At 44.3% G+C, this 21,289-nt stretch overlaps 1 protein-coding gene across 1 annotated transcript in view; it reads right to left on the bottom strand.

Moving 5' to 3' along the window:
* Positions 1-3,596: 3,596 nt before the first annotated feature.
* The window catches only part of Sobp (sine oculis binding protein homolog), a 151,220-nt gene continuing 133,527 nt past the window's right edge, over positions 3,597-21,289 (bottom strand). The window contains exons 7-8 of the mRNA XM_010635334.1: positions 20,921-21,288; positions 3,597-3,673 (exon numbers count right to left, since the gene is read on the bottom strand). Coding sequence (XP_010633636.1) covers positions 20,924-21,288 — 365 coding nt within the window. The 3' untranslated portion in view covers positions 3,597-3,673; positions 20,921-20,923. The remainder of the gene's footprint in view (positions 3,674-20,920; position 21,289) is intronic.

The following is a 21,289-nucleotide window of genomic DNA, read 5'->3' as shown; positions in this document are numbered from 1 at the left end:
CATTCCTCAGGGGTGCCCCCATCCAGCCACACGTGATGGGCAACACCCATCCACACTCACCTGCTGGTTCAGTATAATGTGAGGGCCACTCTAGGTATGGCTGAATCACTGGCACAAATTTACTGGAAGGCAAACATGACACTTTATCAGGATGTCAAAAGTTTTTCTTCAAGTCAAATGTAGAGACTGGGATATGGTCCCAAACCTCCTGGGCTTGTAGTACTCCAACTATGTGACCTTAGGTGGTAACTAAACCCCTGAACTCCGTTTTTCATCCACAACAAGGGGGAAAGAATAAAATCCTTCCCTCAAGGGGTGGCATAAAAATGACACTACTGTTTATTCGTTCAATGCATACTAGCTATTATTTCCATAATTATCCTAGTTCTTGTTATATGTGATTTTTTTACTTTTTTTTTTTTTTTTTTTTTTTTTTTTTTTTTTTTTTTTTTTTTGGTACCTGGGATCAAACTCAGGACCTTATGCTTGCAAGGCAGGCAGCGGCAGCACTGAGCTAAATCCCCAGCCCTGTTTTGATTTTTAAAAATAGGGTCTCACTTTGTAGTTCAGGCTGGCCCTAAACTCACTATATAGCCCAGACTGTCCTCAAATTCACGGCAGCCCTTCAGCCTCAGCCTCCTGAGTGCTGGAATTACAGACGTGCACCATAACGCCTAGTTTTATATATGGTTTTGATAGCCCAAGAGAGTGGTCCATTCGGACAGCACTAGGATCCAGAGAAGAAAGGGGAGGAGGAAAAGGTGTTGATGGCTAATGAGATGCCACTGTGTGTGTGTGTGCGCGCGCATGCGTGTTTGTGGCGGGGGGGACAAAGGTACTTTTTGTTTCCAAAAGGGTCAAAATGATTGCTCAAAGATCTTGGACTCGAAACAAAAGCATAATCAATATCCTGGGTGGCTGAATCTACGGCCAAGGATGAATAAGGCTATCGGGGACTCTGCACCATACAGCCTCATGCCCTGGGCATGTCCTCGCTGGACCTGCCTCGGTGCAGTTCAGACAGTGACCATCATAAACACAACCCTCAGGCCCTGCCCGAGCAAGAGACCAGGCCTCAGAAGGAACTGCCGAGGATGCCTAAGGTTTGAATGAGTATTCATCCTTTGATAAGCTAAGTCAACTAAGTGTAGGACTCTGAACAAGTCGATTTGCTTTTCCAGGCTTTTGTTTCTTTTAAGCAGTATAACTAGAGGACTGGACTAGAGTTACATTTATTAGAACTGGTAGTAGTGTATGTTCCACCTTAGGAATGGTCTTTCATTACCAAAGAAAAGCCAGATTGACTGGCTTATGCCATTCATGTAAAGCTGAAACCTACCACCCCACCCGACCCCAGCCCTCAGCGAGATGAGTACGGAATGAGGAGACTCAAGGGGCACCTCTTGAACCTTAAACACAAAGCCTCAGAGCTCAAGACCAGGGCTTGGAGACCAATAGAGAGAACAGCACAACTGGGCCTGCAGCCCCCCCCCACGAGCCCACTGCGCGTGCGCTATGCTTTGGACGATGGGCGTGGCTGGACTGCCGGCCAGGGAAGGAACCGTGTGGTTTGGGATCTCCACGGCAGCTTCGCAAGGGCCAGTGCCTCCTGGCATCTGACCGTCTTTTAAAACTTACTAGTTTCATTTTTTAAAATTTCTCCCAGAGGGAGAAAAATAAGCAATTCTCCGTAACAAGGAAAATAACAATAGCCATAATAATGAGAAAAGCCAAATGAGCGCGTGTGAGTGCATTTTTTTCTTAGAGATTTATTTTTGTTTGATGAATCTGACACCAGTCAGGGAAAGAGGAGAATGTCATGGGGCCAACAGGAAAATGAGCACCCAGATGGGAAGCTGCTGCATCCTGCATGGGTGGGTTTGGTGTTGGGGTGGGTTGATTGTTTGGTTGAATTTGTTGCTGTAAGTTTTTCTTTTGTTCACTTTTATAAATCTCTCCCCGGGCTTTTGAGCTTTCCCTCCCTCCCGCCTCCCTTCCCTTGCCCCCAAATTTCATTTTTAAAAAGCGAGCTCACTCGCCAGTGTGTCCCCCAAGCTCTCACGGCTCTAATAAATAAGGAGCACCTGTAAAACAGTAGCTTGACTTGTTAAGTGACTGTACAAAGGAGAATATAGAAATACAGTATGTACACCGAATCCATGGCCCGGGATGTCGCAAGGCTGGTGTGGGCCAAGCTGGCCTTGCCCACCGTGACCCGCCACCCTCCAGCTCAGGCTCCTTGGCCTGGTGGGATGGGGCACTGGACCCCTCCAGAGGGAATAATTGCTTTTATTTGAGTTAGTAAACAGATACACTGAATCACAAGGTGATTTGTTTTTGTTTTTGTTTTTTTTTTTAGTTTTCTTCTTTTTTTGATTTTTTTTCTTATTTTTTCTTTTTTTCTGTACTCATCAGAATGGGGTACTCCACGACTGTCTCACCAACTCAGTGCCAGTACACAAGCTCTAGAGGGCTTCTGGACTCGCAGCTACGACTGTACAAGTGCACACAAGTAAATCTACCCTGTTACCCTCCACCCCCTGATTGAGGATCGAATTGCACATTTCTCTTAACCATGACAGGAGAAAGCAAACAGTGAAACAGAATCATGGGCGATCTTTCTCACTTTCCCTCTTGTTTTCATTGGTTCGTCCATACCATTCTAATTATCATGAAAGGGCTCTGCGTATAGAGAGATTGTCTCACTGACTTCCTGGATCACCGAAAACCATCAGGATTGAAATTTCATCTGAGTCTTTCGTGACGCCCAGCAAATATTCCCCCTCAGATTATTTTACACCTTGAGGGCATTTTGGTCTTCAGTTCAACACTCTTGCTCTGTTCCCAAATGGGGTGCTATTTAGGGGAATTTCAAGAGAAAGCTGAGAAGAATAAACATTTACTGAGTTCTCTTGGCATTCAGTCTCTGAAAAACCACAGTATAAACTATCCATGCTGCTTCTTACATCTGTCAAATCGAAAATTAAACGCCATAAAAGTGTAACACTGAAAATATGGCATCAAAAAGGATAAAGGTGGCCTTTGTAAAAATAACAAGAAAAGTATATTAGCCAATAAAATATTCTAACTCTTCATTTAAAAGTGCATCCTGGGCTGGGCAGAGATGAATCCGAAGTGGTGAGACTCCAGTGCCATCCCTCCCCACCATCAAAATGGGAACAGCATAGGTCCAAAACCATACAATGCAAATCACAATTCTTAGTGTAGCAGCAAAACCACAGCAGTTTTTAAAAAGATTTAAAAAGATTCTTGTTTTCCAATCGGTATCATCTTCCAGCCTCCACTGCCACCAAGCCCTGACGATGGAGCGGGGAGAATACCTACATTGGTCCTTGTGGCTTGTTGGTATTTTTTGTTTGTTTGTTTTCTAAACCAGGGGCGAAATCCCTAAATTCCTCTGGGGAGAAGCAGAGATGGTGGCAGCAAGAAGGCTGGGGCTGCTGGATGGGTCCAAAACGTGCTGGCTTCTCTGGGCTAGAGGCCACTGAGGGAGGGCTGCTTCCTCTGGGATGCTTAATGACAGGAAGCGGCTTTATTTGCTTGAGTTTTAGCCAGGGGGGGTGGTGAGCTGACCAGCTGGTGTCATTGGATGGCGTGACATAGTTTGCTCCGCGCCCTCTCTCCATGCAAGGTACCCTGGGAGTGAGTGTTCCTGAGAAGAGAGGAGAAGAAGCCATCAGAATGCACTGGACCAAATCCCTGCCCACCCACCACAACAAGCTCCCAGCCAGCCACTTTGGACTGAAGACGAGTCTTCAGAACTAAGGCAGCGCAGCATGATTTCAGCCTGAGTTTCATTCACGATCTCCTCTGGGTTGGCCCTGCCAGCTTTGTGTGAGGAAATGAAACTCAAGCTGCTTTTTGGAATACCATAATGAGCATGGTGCACCACGCCCTCCCCAAGACCACAGCATCCTCCACAACCCAACAGTTTTCACCCCCACATGACTTCACACTTTGCCCGCAGATCTTCTGAGTCGCTCAAGGTCACTTCAAAGGCAAGCAAGGTCACCAGGGGCTCTGGAGGTCCAGACCCTTAGCCCTGTAGTCCACGGTCAGCTCTGAAGTTTGCTGAAGGAAGGTCCAGAGGTTTACTCTGTGGTAAATAAAAGGCACTGTGGCTCTTCCTTTAGAAGTTTCCTACAGAGGCAATGAGCCGAGAGAAGTGCTTGTCCCCCTTCTGTCTGGGGGTCTTGACTGTCAAAGGTGAGCTGCTCAAATCTCCTCACATCCAAAACAATCGGAAACACAGGCCTGGAAGACAATAAACCCACCCCTCCTCCAGTCTTGGGCTTCAGGGCAGAGGTTCTTAGCAGGACTTGCAGCCAGGCAAGTCTGTTTCTGGAGGACTCCCCTCAACCACATTCACCACAGACACGAGCTTCTGCTTCGTTGTCCCTGCTAGTTTATTTCTTTTGCTATCCGTCCCTCAGTCTGAAGCACAGCCTGCTGAGGACACTCAACACTCAGAAAGCAGCCACTTAGAAGTCTTCCCAGCAAACTGTGAAGTCCCTGAAATCTGGTGCTGGGGCCATCTTGTGTTTGTCTCCACACCCAGCCTCTGGTGCACATCTGGCCCACAGCATGCGCGACACACTTTTGCCAAATGAATGACAATCAAACAGGTCTCTTCTACTATTTCTCAAAAGAGCCTCCCACCCTTTTTCCTTCCAGGAAGTGGGGACATCAGAAAGGTGAATGGGTACAATTTGGCTACGTGTAAGGTGGGGGCAGGACTCGTAAACATCTTTAAAACCACGAGATTATTGTCAGAGCAATGAACAATTTAAAAGAGGTGATAGAATTTAGGACTTCAAGGGACCCCAGAGATAATACACTGCAATTTCCTTGTTGTACAAATGAAGAAATGGAGGCTACAGAGAGACTGGAATCTTGCTTGGTGTGTTTATGACACGAATTTAGCATGAGAGCGCGAAGGTCAAATGCCCACTGGGAGGATGAAGTAGAAGCTTGTGCTTTAAACCCTGCTCTCTGAAGCCTGGTGTTAATGGCAACAACAATAATCATCGGCCAAAAACAAGGTTAGAAAATCTCAATGTGCACGACAGGAAATACCTGAGTTCCCCAAATCACTTAAATCACCAGATCTGTGTGCATTTAATATGTATATTAAATAACCAAAGTGAAAATGCAAAATACCACAAATATGCAATGGGGGGTGGAATTACAAGGCCATGGAAACCTTTTCATTTAGCATGGTCAGATTTGGAAATGGGGATATTTATCTTTGAATAAAGAGCTCAATTGTCCCTCTTCTCTCCTCTCCCTCTCCTCTCCCCTCTCCTCTCCCTCTCCCCGCCTCTCCCCTCCTTTCCCTGCCCCTCCCCTCCCCTCTCCTCTCCTCAGAACCACCATAAAGAGTGAAGCCATAAAAGATTGGGAAAGAGCTGCAGAAATGACAAGTAGATCCAAAGACACAGGAGTAGCTTCCTCTGGGGACGGTTCTTTTCATGTATAGAGCACAGCCTGGAAGTTGCTGTGGAGGGAGAGAAATCATCACCTCGGCCTGGGACCAAGAGTGACTGAATGTTGGACTCCAAGGGGGCCTCCAAATTCTTTCTTTAAAGGGGAAAAAGAAAAAAAAAACAGGTGTTTAACATTTTCTTCCAGTGATTGGAAAACACCATTTTTAATTGCTTCCTTAAGAATGCTGCAACTGTCTTTTCAATGACGTAGCTTTTTCTTTAATCACTACAAAAAAAAAAAAAAAGGAATATCTCTCAAATAAGTTTCTTTGTATTCAAAGAAATACAAAGACCAAGCATGAAGACCAAGCATGCCCAGCATCGGCCTACTTGGAGAAAATTTCCAGGCTTTCATAAGACTGGGAAAACAGGATTATAATGAGAGCCATTCTGGAACCTTAACTACAGCGTTTGCCATCGCAAACACTATAATAATCATTATTATTCTCTGGTATCTATTATTGTCTGGTAAATAATATGTGTTTTCCCCCAAAGTTCTAAAGGGTGCAGCTGCACGACACTCTATTTTTTGCAGCCCTGCTCTTGCTGCTTTAAAAACTGCCTCACACCGCGCTGATTTTAAAAGAATAGCAAAGAGACCATTTGTGTCCTTCTTCCCTGCACTGCGCACTTGCTCTGCCGGGGACACCCACAAAGGCCAGACGGTGGCAATACGAGTTCCTTTCTGCCATAACATTGGACGGGGGGGGTGATACTGAAGTCAGCCTCTGGGTCCCTTTGGCTCTGGCTGGTACTAGGCAGCCCTTTGTTAGTGATGGGGGAATAAATATGGAATCATGACAATGAAGAAGCAGTGCGGATTCCACTTTTCTGGTTTTCATTGGTACGCAAGGTATAGGGCTCAAGAGAGTAGGGAGGAGGCAAGTTTGGGTTTTCAGAAAATGGTCACTTATAGGAGTTTCAGGCCCTTGGTCTTTGCCATACAGAGGAACCCTATGAAGAGCCAGTCCTCTCTTTCTAAATAATTTCTCCACTTGAGCCAAGGGGAAATTACAATAAGTAAGGCAGAGACCTGTGTGACTGTCCAGCATGCCCTGACTAGCTTAGTTACCTTGGACCTCATCCGTACTGACCCCTCCCCAAGCCTTGATTCTTCCTCTAGGAAACAGAGGTCCAGGGAGACTTTCTATCTTCCACCTCTCACATGTGGTGACGGTGGGCTCTTTAGACAAAAGCCCCAAAATATGTGATATTTTAAACATGAACAGGAGTATATTCATGTGTTACCAATAAATTTCTGGACCTTCAAGCCCAAATTTTCAGTCTCCTTCATGCTCTCAATTTTACATGTGTGCACTCTCATTTACACACACACACACACACACACACACACACACACATGCACACACACACACACCCCACTCTGGAAGTTTTGGAGTGGCCGTACTTGAACGTCACGTGGATTTTCCCCTAAATGGGGGTTTGTGAGAAGGCAGAATAACCCACCCTGTCACATGGAGCAGCCCACACATATGACGACATGCAAACCCATCCCTTGCACCACGTACGTACCATGGTGAAGCCTGATACCACCATACATGGTCACTGTCAAGCTGGGATGGCCAGCTAGCCTCAGAATCCTAGGCCTGCCTCTCCCACACTGGCCAGAGGATTAAAACATCTCAGCCAGAGTGCTGAGAGATTCTTTGTCTACCTGGTGAGCCACTTGCCAAGAACATGACTTTTAGTCATTCTCTTTTATCAAGGAAAACATTTCCAGGGAACCAGAGAGAAGGAAAATGTGCCCAAACGCAGTACTTTTTTCTATGCTGACACTGTCAAAATACGGCCATTCTCATCTTTACCTCTTACCATAAGAGGTATTTCATAGGATTTCCAGACAACCACTCCTCAAAGTAAATGTGAATGTGGAGAAAAATGGCCGTCTTGTTCCATAACCCCACATTCCCAAGATAGCCTCTCTGTGGGGTGAGATCCCCCCTCTACCCAAAAGCCTGCTTCTATTAGTCTAACCTGTTTCTAAACTTCTCTTCCTTCCTTCCTCAAATACCTTTGTGATTTGCCACCAAAATTTAGTAGGCCTTCCTATCTCACTCATTTAGAAAGCAAGTTCCTCTTGTCTGCCCTATTTAGTCCCAGGAGTCTAAAGCCCCGTAGCAATAACTCTGTGATGTAGAAGAACTGTCCACTGCCAAACCGGCTTGCCTTTGTCCAATTACCCAGGCCCTAGCAGAGATCCGCTCACTCGGGCATGGCTGCCCATCACTTATCACAGTTAAATACAGCCATTACGTGCTGGCTGTGGCAACGCTGTTTATCTGGGACAATAACGAGTCCCTGGGGACTGCACTGCTCTCAGGTAGCTGCAGCTATTCTGGGACACTCACAAGGGTATAGCCCTGTGGTCAATGAACAGAGCCGCCTGCACCAGCTGATAAGCTCTGAATGTGATGCCAGATAGTGGTCCCGCACCAAGACCATTCCAGGAAGGGCAACGACTTGGCAAGGTTTTGCCAAAAGGTGGGTCCCTCCCTCCCCTGTCAACCATGAAGAATTCTGAAATGGCTTTTATCAGAATGGAAACTTCATTTTTGAAGTGCTTAGCATCTCTTTTCTTACAGCTCATTGATTAAAATAATGAAAACAGTCCTTCTTTCTAGTGTGACTATGACAGGAAGTGAGCCCAGTAAGAAGGCTGTGCGGGGGACAAGGGTCAGCTTCATCTGAGCTCAGCCCTGGGCTCTGGTCTGAACACAGCTTCATTACCACGGAGCTGCTCACTCTGTGGCTCTGATAAGCTAAGGCTCGTATACATTTTTAAATTTTTAAACAAACAGAAGGCTCTGTTTTTTTACTTTTTATAATTTGCTTGTTTAGCCATTTCTCTTAATTTACTCTTTAATAACAACAACAACAACAATAATAATAATAATAATATCACAATCAGGTCCGGGGATGTAGTTGAGGGGGGTAGAATACTTGTACAAGGCCCTGGGTCTGATCCCCAGCACCATGAAATAAATAGATAAATAAACAAAGGAAAATAATGTACAAATCACAACCACATAATCACCACTCCTATTATGATAACTCCATCTTTAATTTTTTGTGTTATAAATGAAAAGTTTATTTTTTGCTTAGCTGGTTCTGTAATTTAAATGGGGAGATGACCTGTTTGAACCTTCATATGTCATTGCTATTTCCCGATGATCTCGAAAAATGCCTGAAGAACAAAGAACTCTGGACCATGGAAAGCCCTCCTGTGCCGTTACCTAATCTTAACCTTCACCCTGGATTCTCATCCTCTTTACCTCAATTCCTTTCTAGAATCTGAAAGCATAAGCAAACAAAATGATAGTGTCTCTTACCCTTTCTTGAAAGCATTAAAAGATCTTTTTAACAGTGTACACTTTTTTGAATTAAAAAAATGTAAACAAAGCCGGGCATGGTGGTGCACACCTATAAACCCAGCACTCAGGAGGCTGAGGCAGAAGGATCACTATGAGTTCGAGACCAGTCTGGGCTACATAGTGAGTTCCAGGTCAGTCTCAACTACATAGTGAGATCCTGACTCAAACCCCTCACCCCAAATGTAAACACACATATGCAGCAAGTGGTTATGTCCAATCTTAAGAAAGAAAAATAAAAATTAAGAAAAATTACATGATATATAGCTAATGCTCCACAGGAAAATTTGAAGAGCAGGCCTGGCTCCCTGTGCAGAGGACTTTCAGGACTTTATCTCAGTGTGCTTTACAAAAGCTACAGGGTCTTCAAAGAAATGTGTCAAATTTTATTGAATACCTCTTAATGTCAAATACTGTACTAGGCATTTTTATGTATTAATTCACTTGAAAACAAATATACTTGTATAGGTGTTGCACAGGAGCAATGACACGGAAGTATTTACTATTGTCTTCATTTGCCAGGAAGGGTAAGGAACTTACTTGCTCAAGGTTGACAGCTAGAAAAGGGAGGAGCTGAATAGAAGTCCACACACTGTTCACTTCCCCCTCTTCTTCACCCTCAAGCTAGCATGGATAGCTAGCTCCCTCGCTTTGCGAATAAAAACTTTGAAGTTCTTTGATACAGAAAATAGTACATTTTAATTCAAGTCCCACCAAAAACAAAAGCTAGCTGATCCACTCTCCTGGTACCCAGGGGGCCTGTGCCCTACAGCTCTGCTCCCTCCTGCCCCTCTGCGACTACAGCAGCAGGTATGACTATGTCCCGGCTACAGTGGGAGATGCTGAGTCCTAGGTGAGTTAAATGACTCATTCAAAGTGTCAGCAAAAAGGCCAAGGTCATGTTCCTTTTCCTATTCCTGCCCAACTATCTTTCTAGGTTGTTGTCTTCCAAAATTCTACCTTAGACAAAAATCTCAGATGTTGCTTGTGTTAAGATTAAGCTTGTAATTTCTCTTTGAACATAGGCATTCTAGGTGACAAAGAAGGAACAAGGTGACAAAAGCAGCTTCGAGTGACAAGCAACTATCTATGGCTGGAGAGTCAACAGCAGATTTTAGCTTAAGTCTCTCCCACACTACTCTTTACGATGAGTCATTGGGAGGGGCATTTCTTATAAGTGGAAACTCCACTATAAAAACTAGGAGCCAAAATACTGATTTCTCCCCTAAACAGCAAGGAGATGGAACACACAGTTAACAATTACCTTTGCATCCTTCAACCTCTTGAGCCTAGGTGTGCAGGTATGTCTAAGCCCTCCCTGAAATCAGGAGCACCACAGGAGAGAGGCATGCAATGGGTGGCAAAATGTGACTCTGATCCTTGGCACAGGACACGTAACTCAAGAAGCTTCAGTTGAATCCTGTGTCTCACTGCAAGGAAAGGCAGGCGAGGCCTCAGGTTCTAATCCTGACGGCACCACTCTGTGACCTTGAACATGTGCTGTTTTTGTCTCAGCCTCTACTTGGAAAAAAGTGGAAGGAGAGATCTTATGAGAATTTCCATAAGGGTTTCCCTAACGACATGGAAGTGTTCCACTGTTTTCCATTACATATCCAATGGCTGCCGGGCCATCGTGACAACTCTTACAAACATCCACCATCAGCCAGGTAGCTGCCTGGTATTTTAATGTTGGAGCTGATAACGTTATGAACTAAGGGTTGGTTATTATCTTCATGCTTTGCATGGAGACTCTAGAGCCAGGCTGCCAGTCAAATCTCAGCACTGCCATTTACCAGCCACATGACTCAGTAAAGTCCTTCATCTCAGTGTGGCTCAGTCTCTTCATCTGTAAAATGGGTTTTTAAATGGTATCCTACGGCACTGTCATCCATGTGTATCACTCTGAATATTGTCTACATGCAGAAAGTCCTCAATTAATATTAGCTACAATTATTTAATAAGAAAATGTAGATCAGAGAAGCTATAAAATATGCCCAAGTCTCACTCCAGGCCCGTGCTCTTCTCCCAGGAAATGTGGCTTTTCCAAAATGACAGTGACTGTTATTCCTATGGCACTTTGGATAAGCTGCATTTTATGTGTTCCCTTACACATCCCTCACAGCAGCCCTGCTCTGATTCATGACAGAGAGGGAAGCTGAGAGAGAGCGTCAGTCACTTCCTCCCTTGCCCAGTAAAGCCACAGGAGCACCTCCCCTCTCCACCAGGAGCCCAGTGTCACCACAGCTGGAAGCTTCAGGTCTACCGCCTGGGAAGTGAGAAATGGTTAAGAGGTTGTTTCCAAGACCTTGCTGAGCTCCCTTCAAGGAAGCTGCAGGCCCTAGATCTGATTCCGATTCCGATTCTGGGAAAATCTCTATAGATGTCTGGAGGATAACAAGCCACCAACTTCCCGCTACTCTTCACTCCAGCGATGCCGAGCTGGGCATCACCGTGGTAACACTATGGTGTATTTGCTGTCCTGGTCAGGGAAGTCTGCTACTAGACAGACACTGCCAGCCTTTGCACCCAGCATCCTAGCTCCCTAAAACATGCCAAGGCCACAGGCAAACAGGCAACATCCTGAACCACATCAGCTCCTGACAGTCTCAGCTCCAAGCTGTTGGGGAGAGGCGCTCTCATTTCCATGGCAATTTGAGGCTCCCAGCACCCCTTTCGATGCACTTGCAATGTGAAGTTTCCTTTCACCAAGAGCCCTAAAGTCTCCTCAGGCCCACTCTGAGACAAAGAAAGAAGTCTTCCTCCCACTGTCCTGCTACAATGGCTTTACATACTCAAGACAGATGTGGCAGCTGATGCCCCTCAGCCTCTAGCAATGTTTTGCAATGTTTACAACCCACTGCTGGTAATTAGCCTGTCATCAGAATGTGACGATCAGCTTTAGTGATGCCAGTCTTTCCTCGCTTGCTTCCTTTCAGTCTATGAACAGCTGCCATAGTAATTTTCCTCAAACCCAGATTTCATCCTGTTCCTCTCTGCTCGAAGTCTCAGTGATACTGCCTAATGCATTTAGGACCAACTCCTCCACTTCCAGTCACCCTGCCTTCCTCTCTTTCCCTTGTGACCAAGCCGTTTTGCTCCAGCCAAGTGCAACTGGAAGGTCATACCAACACAGTGCACTCTCTGCGGCATCTGTGTCTTTAGACATCGGACTTCCACTCTCATTCCTCCACTCCTGACCTCCGTGGGCTGAGACCCTAACTCTGAATTCTATCTGCTTAAAGAAAGACCATCAGTGTGACTTCATTAGCTCTTCCTCTATTGATGCTCTTCTGACTCATGTGCCAACAGATATGTATGTGCCCATCTTCTGGCCCGTCTGCTAGGCACCTGGTCACAACAAATGAACCATGAAGCCTACTCCCTGAAATGTCACACCAGTGTGCAGGTTCACAAGTTGCTTCAAAAAGTGGCCTTGGTTATTTCTTGTCTCTCTTAGTTCTCCCAACAAGTCAAGGACTTGCCACACCTTTTTTCCTTTAGTTCTTTCTTCTCTACCCCCAATCCTTCTTCTCCCACTCCATGTTTTCAAAGCACAGTGATCTGAGCAAAGTCAGTGTTACATATTATTAGTGGGACATGGGTATGTTTTAGCCTCCAAAGAAATAAATGAAGACAATTTCTGAACCATGACTGATCAAAAGGGACTGACTCCCTCTGTTTGAATATGATTGGGAGTTTATCAAGCTTTATAGATTATAATGTTTGAATGAGTTCAAGTTAAAGATTTATAAAAACCACATGTAGGATTTTTACGAAGTTATTATTCCTGTGTATAAGCCACAAACTCTTACATGCACACACAGCAGAGGCAGAGAATAGGGTGATCAAGCAGCATATCAGACAGTGAGAGTTCCTGTCAAAATCAGACAAGAATCCCAAACTTGGGTCCCTCACTCTATGTGCAAGGTCATAATGATTTTCCAGCAACATTTTTCATAGTCTTTAAAATTAGCACTTGAGATTCACATTGCTCAAGCCATGGGGGAATATGAAAATAGCCACTAAGTCCCATGTTTATGATGTCATCATATCACATGAGAGGGAAGGAGGGACCTGCGTGTATTTTTGGTTTGGCAAGTGTAGAGCTATTTTTTCAGACATTTGGGGTTTGGCTAAAACCAAGCCTTATTTTGCCAAGCACTTTGGCCTTAATTTTTAAACCCATGTGTATTTTAAAAGAAATTCAATCTATATGTTTCTGACTCATTTACACTTAACTCATGAAAACACTGTTTGGTAAGAGCTATTAGATGTCCAAGCAAGTTTAGGAGCTTTCTTAAGCCTTCTTTTTCCCCATTCTTACCAGAAAGCTATATTTTGCTAGCAATAAAAGAGTGTGAGCCCCAGAGGCCTGCAATCAGTTTGAGATTTGTAACTTCTGAAGCTTAAATGGACTCTGAGTTTGGAAAATATTTCTCGCTTCTCTTTTTCTTAAGTGCCAAACCAGGCTACCTATGATGATGAACAGCTCCTATGTCCTACCTGCCAAGATGGCTGAAGGCGAATAGTAAAGAATTTGTTCTACCTTCTCATAAAGTGTCTCTCAGACATTTCAGAGGAAATGATGGCACCTTAAAGGCTCATGTGGACAAAGACCAAGACCTAACTCTCTAATGTGAAGTTCACTCATTACACTTAGGATAAGAGAAAGAAATGGAACCCAGCATGGTTCAAGATACTTTGCCTTTGAGTACTAAGGACGTTTTTTAAATCACAGACAACCAAAAGTTTAGGTTTGGGGTTTTTATACATCTTTAAAATAAGCTGAATGTACCAAAAATGACATTTGAATTAAAACCAGAAAAGCAAGAAGAACACGTCTGCATGCTGCACCCTGCATTCTCAGTAATGATGTGCAGATACTGCTCAAATATAGTATTCTAGTGGGAGAGGGCTTTTGGATAAAGTACTTAAAAATGGCTTATAAATATTTAAAGTATAAGCATCTAACAAATCATAATGACAAAGTTTTACATTTAACCACATGTGCTCCAAATATCTTGAAATTACTCTAAATATGGGTTTAAAATATCAAAAGGGCTTGTTGATGGGATGCAGAACTTCACAGAGTAACTTAAACCTGATCATTCCTGTTCCCACAACACCGAGTATGTACAATTTTTTAAATGTGTGTATAGATTTCTTTAGAAAGAGATCATGTTACAGTCTGAATTTCCAAAACAAGAGTGGAAGAATGAAATACAGGGTTTCCCCTTCTCTCACCAAATGCAGTTTAGCCACTTTGCTTCTAAATAATTTGTTATTGTATGTTGGCTCAAATTTAAGACAGTAACATTTCAGAAACACTTGGAGCACCAAGCCAGCCGCAAGGAGGGTATCACTACAATTGATACACATGTTGTATGGGAATACCATTCATTTTCAATACAAGAACATGTCTAGGGAAAGACAGACTTTTTAAACTGTATTTTGTTGACATGAGGTCAAAGTTTCATACCAAATGAGTCAGTAAATTGTGTTTGTCCTTCTGGTCTTTAAATACTATCAGTTAGGAAGGGAGGAAGGGGTGAAGGGAGGACAGGAACATGGGGGAAAAATGACAACCAAAACCTGTACAAGATCCCAATGATGAATGTAACTGTACTGTATACCTAAAATGTACCAATAAGCTCAATGAGAAGAATAAATAAATAAATACTATCGTCACATTCTTACTTTTCTCTTTTTACCCAAGACAAAAATACAACTTGCAATCAAAGAAAGATAACACAAAATAGCACAGGTTTGGAGGAGGAAATGATAGCACAGAAAAGTATCTGGATGGGAATAAGGCCAGCGAAGACGCAACTTTGATGTGTCACAATCCTAGCCCCTCAGCTGTGGGAAGGCAGGTCCCCCCAGAGATACCCACTTCCCCAGTTAGGGTTTTGCAATGGGCCATGTGGCCCATTTGCATGAGCATTTTTTTTTTTTTTGCTTATGACCATAATTCAGTCTTAAGAGTGGCAGAGTTAAGAGAATTATGAGGGAAATCTTGTCTTGTTTCCAACTTAAGAATAATTAAGAGTAGACTCAGGAACTACAGATTAATGCCATGTTTGTTGTTGTTGTCATTTGCTTCAATCACTTCACTGGAATCCTTAAAATGAACCTTGCAATAATTTGTGTGGGTGCTTCTCTTCCCTGTTACAGATGGCCACATATTCTCAATCCCGACCCCACCCTGCTTCCTTATCAAGCCTGATGCTTTGGGGACCCACAAATCTGGCAGAAGAGCTCACCTTGGTATTTACACTTGGCCTCTATCCCTCTTCCTTGAGACTGGGACCTCATTAAGCATTGCCAGCATGCAACTATTTTATCTCTTAAAGCTAGTCTACTAGTTTCTCTAAACCAATTCTTCCGAGACACTTTGTTTTTAAAAGTCTACACACGTGGAATGCATTAACATTTGTCCACATAGGAAGTGTCATGAGCTTAGAATGGCAACTGAAGGATATAAAAGAGCCAGACGTGGTGAAGGAGAATACACTATTGTCTGTCCTGGCATTGTCTGGAAAAGGTAAAGTGTCTGGGTGGGGACGAATGCTCCACCACATGAGGCAGGTGTTCTGCACTGTCCTGTGTTTTGGTCCTCAGACATCTCTGCCTCTGCAATGTTTGTCTGCACAAAGGTAAATGTAAACAACTGTCCCAGGATACACGGGCAGCCATTCTGTGACAGGGAAACGATTCACTGGAGACGTGTCGAGTGCCCTTCTGGGTGATGGCTGCTTAGCAGCTGGTCATACACTCACTCCTTCACAAATGAACTCTCAGGAAGCCAGGCAGCGGGGCGGCACTCACAGACATCACCCCTTCAATGCCCTGCTGTTACTGACATGTCCACTTCTCTGACTCCAGGCACCCTGCTCTCTGGGTCCCATTGGACAGTTTTTCCCCATCCTGTGTAAACTCTGAGAGCCCAAGTACGGGGAAACAGTTCATCTGTTTCTCTTCTTGCTTCCTTTTTCTTCTTCTTCCACCATAGGCACTTCCAGGATATGCTACCTTAAACATTGTGCAAACCACTGTTACTTAGCAGTCTTTTCAAGGCAAGGGCCATATCATGTGGCTGCAACTGTGGTTTTACAATAACAGGTCCATAGCCAAAAATGCCAAAAATAAGTGGTAACTTTTAAAGAAAACTTAAAATTAATTCAGCTTTCTCAGAGCAACAAGAAAATTTCCAACTCAGACACTGATCGATAGTAATGTAAAATAATCCTTCAGAGAGGCAGAGCAAACTTTCTTCTGAAGCCAAAATCTATGGAACTGTCCTCTGAAGACAACGCTTCTATACACAGGCACATCCAACTTTCCATGACATTTCAGGTGGAGCTGCTGCAGACTAAACACGAACTAGTCCAGGAGGCCAGGAGACCTGCATTAGGGAACTGCCAAGTGGATCCGAAAGTCTAGGGCCCTCAGCCAGGACAAGTGTTGCACCTGCCCCATCTTGGCCATGTCCCTTCTGAAAGTCTAAGTGCTTCTCTTGCCTCACCCTATTTGCAGCCCTACTGAAGACAAAAGGTTATGGCTCTCGACAGTAATAAATACCTGGTTACATACATCATTTCATATTCCAGCATAATCTGGATGACATATGCCTAAATAAAAGTCAGATGCTTGATATTAAAACTCTCCCTTCAAGTTCCTTTGTCATAAGGGTTAACAAAGACCCAGCAGATCACTGAATGGGACATGTCTAAGGCCCATCCTGACACTGTTGCTCTAGAAAACCGTCGCCTGCAAGTCTGCGGTGATCACAGCAAGCACTCTCCTGAGTCCTTACCATGCACAGCTGTGCGTGAACTGACACTGTGGCTTTGCATGCCTCTCTGAAGTCCCTCTACCTAGAAATAAGTTGTCAACTGCATACATACAGAGTCCCTAGGCTTTAACCTAGGTACTGTCTCCAAGGAACATCTTCCAGTTTGGATCAAATTACTCTTGTTGCTTCATTTTCCTTGCTTAAAAAGTAGGCGCCCATGGTGTTGAGTGCATGGACTTTCTCTCCAGCCTCCTCCATGACAGTGAACTTTCTTGAATTTCTCAGTCTGAGAAACTAAACTGGCACAAAGTTACTGGTCATCTTTTGGCTTCCCCAGAGAGGTGCCTTGAAATAGTTGTTCCCAGGATTGTGGCTCCAGAACCAGACTAACTCCAAGAAGCCAAAATTACAGATGCCTCCTGTAGCCTCAAAGAGAAAATAAAAAGTGGAATCTCCACTGCTCAGCCTGGAGTAGTATCATGGGCGCAGGCCCAAGGAGTCTCATGTTTTAGTATTTCTGCATATGTTTTCTTATATGTTTCCAGGACCATAGAAACATATAAGAAATTTGGGAGCCACAATGTGGGAAGTTGTACAGAACTGTTATTCCCAGAGAATAGATGGAGTGAAAGGGTTACTCCTGAAACATAGTTTTTCCATTGATTATTTTACTTAAAGAGAAAATATGTCATTTCCCTGGAAAATTGAGGAGGTGGAGTATTTTCTTTTGAATATCTTCAAACATTTGCAAATGGTTATTCGGAACTCCCTAATGTACCATAAACAATTGTAAACTATAGAAATTCTGAAAATGTACAAATACAAACAGCTATCCCCCAAGATCTCAGGCACAAAGAAGGGGCTATTACATTTATAAATGGAATTCTTTGTGGATAGAATAGTTTGGGAAATGTTTATGCATTGTTTTTCTTATTATTGTTTATTATTTTTTCTAGCTACAGAAGCTGCCGAACTTGTATTTATAATCTGAAAAGTTAAAGATTAAAGGTTAAAGATTACAGTCTTTTAAACTGCTCAGTTAAATTTAATTAGCTCTCCATCTGGGGAAACTATCTGCCCATTGAGGTGATGTGTAGTCATATCAACAAACAAGAATGTATAAAAGTCAGGTAACCAGGAACAGAATAACTTCAAAATGGAAAGTTACTTGCAAAGTAATGTGCAAAGCACTAACAAATATGACTTCTTTGGAGATGTGTAGCTGGACTGCTGCTATGATATAGCCTGCTTTGAATCTATTTCAAACTGTTTTTTAAAATCTTAATACGGTATGAGAAAGGCAGACACAGAAGAATGAAGGACACAGACCACAGCTACTGACAAACTGTCCTGTGATAAATTACATAATGAATTACCACGGAGCACAAGGGGGAACCGCTCACCACCTCATCCACTGCATCCAAGCCTGTAGTTTGCATTTGGCTTTTAATGCTTTCATGAGGCTTTAATACATCACCAAACAGCATTCACCATCAAGGCACAAAAGCTACACAGTCCTTTATTTAATGGATGCATTTCCAATTTCTCCAACTATATGAATGGGTTGGGTTTCTGAAGAAAAACAGCACCGCACCTGCACAGAAGAACAGGCAGGCCCAGCGGTAGTGAGTGAATTATGACAGTTTAGGCTGTTCTATGAGGTGACTTGGAACCACAGAGGGGCAGAGAGGTGTGATTTAGTGGAGGAGAGGTGGTTCTTCTCCTGTCTTAAATCATGCACCTCGTCACCTCTCCATAGTCAGCAAAGCCTGAGTATTTCTGACTAGAGAAAAGCTGTAACTTTGGGGAGACCTATCACAAAAATAACTCTCCAATCTCAAGAAGTATTGGACAATTTTGTCACTGGCTGGCTTAAGCCACCTTAATGTTGTTAGTAATGATTCTGGTCTGTATACAAGACCCTCACCTGATTCTTTATTCAGAAATATAGATCATCCAAATAGCCATCATACATTTTATGCTTTTATGACTGTTCGGTCCCGTGATCCTTATAGGCTGGTGTTATTATTCTTGACCTAGTCAATTCTCACCTTAATAACAGAGGGAAAGTATTTCACTCTCGCATTCCTCCTTCAATATCATTTGAATGGGTGACCCTTGGATGTGTTTACAATGACAATCCCCAGTGCTTTCTGACTTTCTGAAGGTGGTCACTTTTTTGTCACATACCTGCCCATTACTCAAAGCTTTGTCAACCAGATTAAATTATTCTTCTGAACAAACCAGGGGCATTTTCACTTGAGGTGACCCCGAGAAAATGGCTTTAGCCATTTGACTTCAGACAGCAGAATTTGTACAATCAGTAAGGAACAGTGAACTCACTTGTAGTATTCTGCTTCTCCTGATAAAGCCATCGGTGAAAAGGAAACTTCAAAGCATGGTGGCTAAGAAACTCTTCTTGCATCATACAGGAAGACCCTTGCTCTGGTGCTGTGCACCCCAAACAGACCTCTGGGTAAGTCAGGGACCCATGTAAACGCACCAGCATAGAGACTGCACACATCACCTCATGTGTTATGCTGCATGCCTTTATGTCCCACTGTGGAGTCTAGGGTAGTCTAACTAAATATTGTCTTAAAAACTGAGGAAGTTGGTAAGTAGAGGCTCAGTTTGGTTGTTAGCTCTCCCTCAAGACAACTGAAGCAGATTAAGGGATTTTAGTAAGTAGAGTGATGAAAGAATGAATTAGCCTATTGTCCTACAGTGGTTTAAAGGAAATACGGCTCTGGAGTCAGAAGGCCTGTACATGAATCTTGGTTCTGCTTACTAATTTAGTAATCTTGCACAAGGTACATAATTTTTTGTCTGTTTCCTCATCAGTGGAATGAAGATAATAATTGTTTTACACACCCAAATAAATATCACTGAAAAATACTTAGAAGAGAGCTACACAGGCACATGTGAGCAATTTTCCTTCCAGCCTCTCCTCCCCAAGTCTCCTTCCTCCCTGGGTTTGGAGCCCGAGCTGACAGTGCCTAGCGGGCAGGCCCAGATGGGGCAGCACACTTTGTACTTCCCCAGGATACTTTGTATCCCAGAAAGACAAGAGCACAAGTTAAGTGAAAGATCATTTCCCTGCTCTCTGGAAACAAGTGATAAATCCAACTGAATTTTGACCTGTTTGCCGCCCACCTGGGCAGAGGGAAGCACTCATGCTCTGGGTCCAACAGAACTGAACTGAACTGAACTCCAGTTCCCCCACTTACCAGCTCTGTTTTGGACAAGATCTCAAAGCCGCATGCACCCAATGCCTATCCCACCAGCACTGTTGAGAGGAGCAAACGAGGCCAAACGTGGCTGCAGTGGGCACACATGCTGGTTCCCCTGCCCGGTACTAAGCTCCCACTCACTCTTCACGGTTCACGGAGCATTGAGCAGGACTTCTCTGTTAGGTCACACTCACACCAGCAAGGTGAAAGCTTTGCACTGTCTGCAAACATGAGCAGCCCATCAGCCGAGTGCCTGAACTCCCAAAGTGGGGAGACAAGTACCCGATAACTGGTCCTGGAGGCCTGCCCTGGGGAACACTGGCTAGTACCAAACCAAAGGAAAACACCTATGCACAGAAGTTAGGAGCCTCGGCTCAATCAGCCCTCGGGCAAATCCAGCTCTGTAGCCTGGTTTCAGTGGGCACAGGTACACATGAAAGACTAGTCTTTATTCTCATCCTACAGCTGGATTCCTTTGGTTAGTAATAAAGTTTGGTGAACTTGTGACAATGATGGTTACTGGTTCTAGGGAGTGGCCCCACTCATGGGTTTCTAGGCCTTCACCACTGCCCCGCAACCTCAATCCAGGGCATTTAGTCTCCCCAAGTAAATCTCTCCTTCCTCCCACATCCTCTTTTCCTCCAGTAGGGCAAATTTTAGATATGAGTCTAATAACAATATAAAAGTGTAATTAAAGAGAGTGGTTCCAATTCCGGCTCAAGACTGGGCGTTGCCCTTAGTGATATTGGGCACCGCACTTACACACAGTGGCTCTTGCGTCAGCTGTTAAATGGGAATGGTGCTACTAAACAACTGCTCAGTATCATCAGTGTTGGATCAAAACGTCGACAGTACAAGATCACACAAAGCGTACTGTAAAACACGGAAGGTAAAGAAAAAAAAATGATTATGAACACATTTCTGGCGTCTCCGCCTTGTGAGCAGCAAGGCAGGCGAGGGGACCTGGCTGGTGGAGGAGCGCCCCGTGGACATACAAACCTTTTACTTATTCTGATTTCTAATTCGGAGGCACCTCCTTTTGAGCGGCGGCTCCAGGTCCTCGGGCCCAGCGCCGAGCAGGGGTGAGGAGATGATGCAGGGGGCCATGGCAGTCTTCTCCGCGGGTTTTGGCACAGGTTGGATCACGCAGCCGGTCTTGGGCAGCATCCGCAGAGCATAGGCGTGGTCCTCGTCCGCGGGGTTGTTAAGGTTCGGGTCCGACTTGTCGCCCCCCGCCAGGGCCTCCTCCCCCACCAGCTTCTTGGCCGCCTCCCCGTCCAGGTGGCAGTTGGAAGCACAGTTGTTCTCCTTGACCGACTCCAGCTCGCTCACCACCGGCTCCTCCGGCGACAGCAGCTTCTTGGACGG

This window comes from Fukomys damarensis, unplaced genomic scaffold (genome assembly GCF_012274545.1).
Source record: "Fukomys damarensis isolate Sample0158 unplaced genomic scaffold, DMR_v1.0_HiC HiC_scaffold_14, whole genome shotgun sequence".
Taxonomy (NCBI): Eukaryota; Metazoa; Chordata; class Mammalia; order Rodentia; family Bathyergidae; genus Fukomys; species Fukomys damarensis.
Note: the sequence above shows the minus strand (reverse complement) of the source record. Positions and strands in the feature narration are given on the sequence as shown.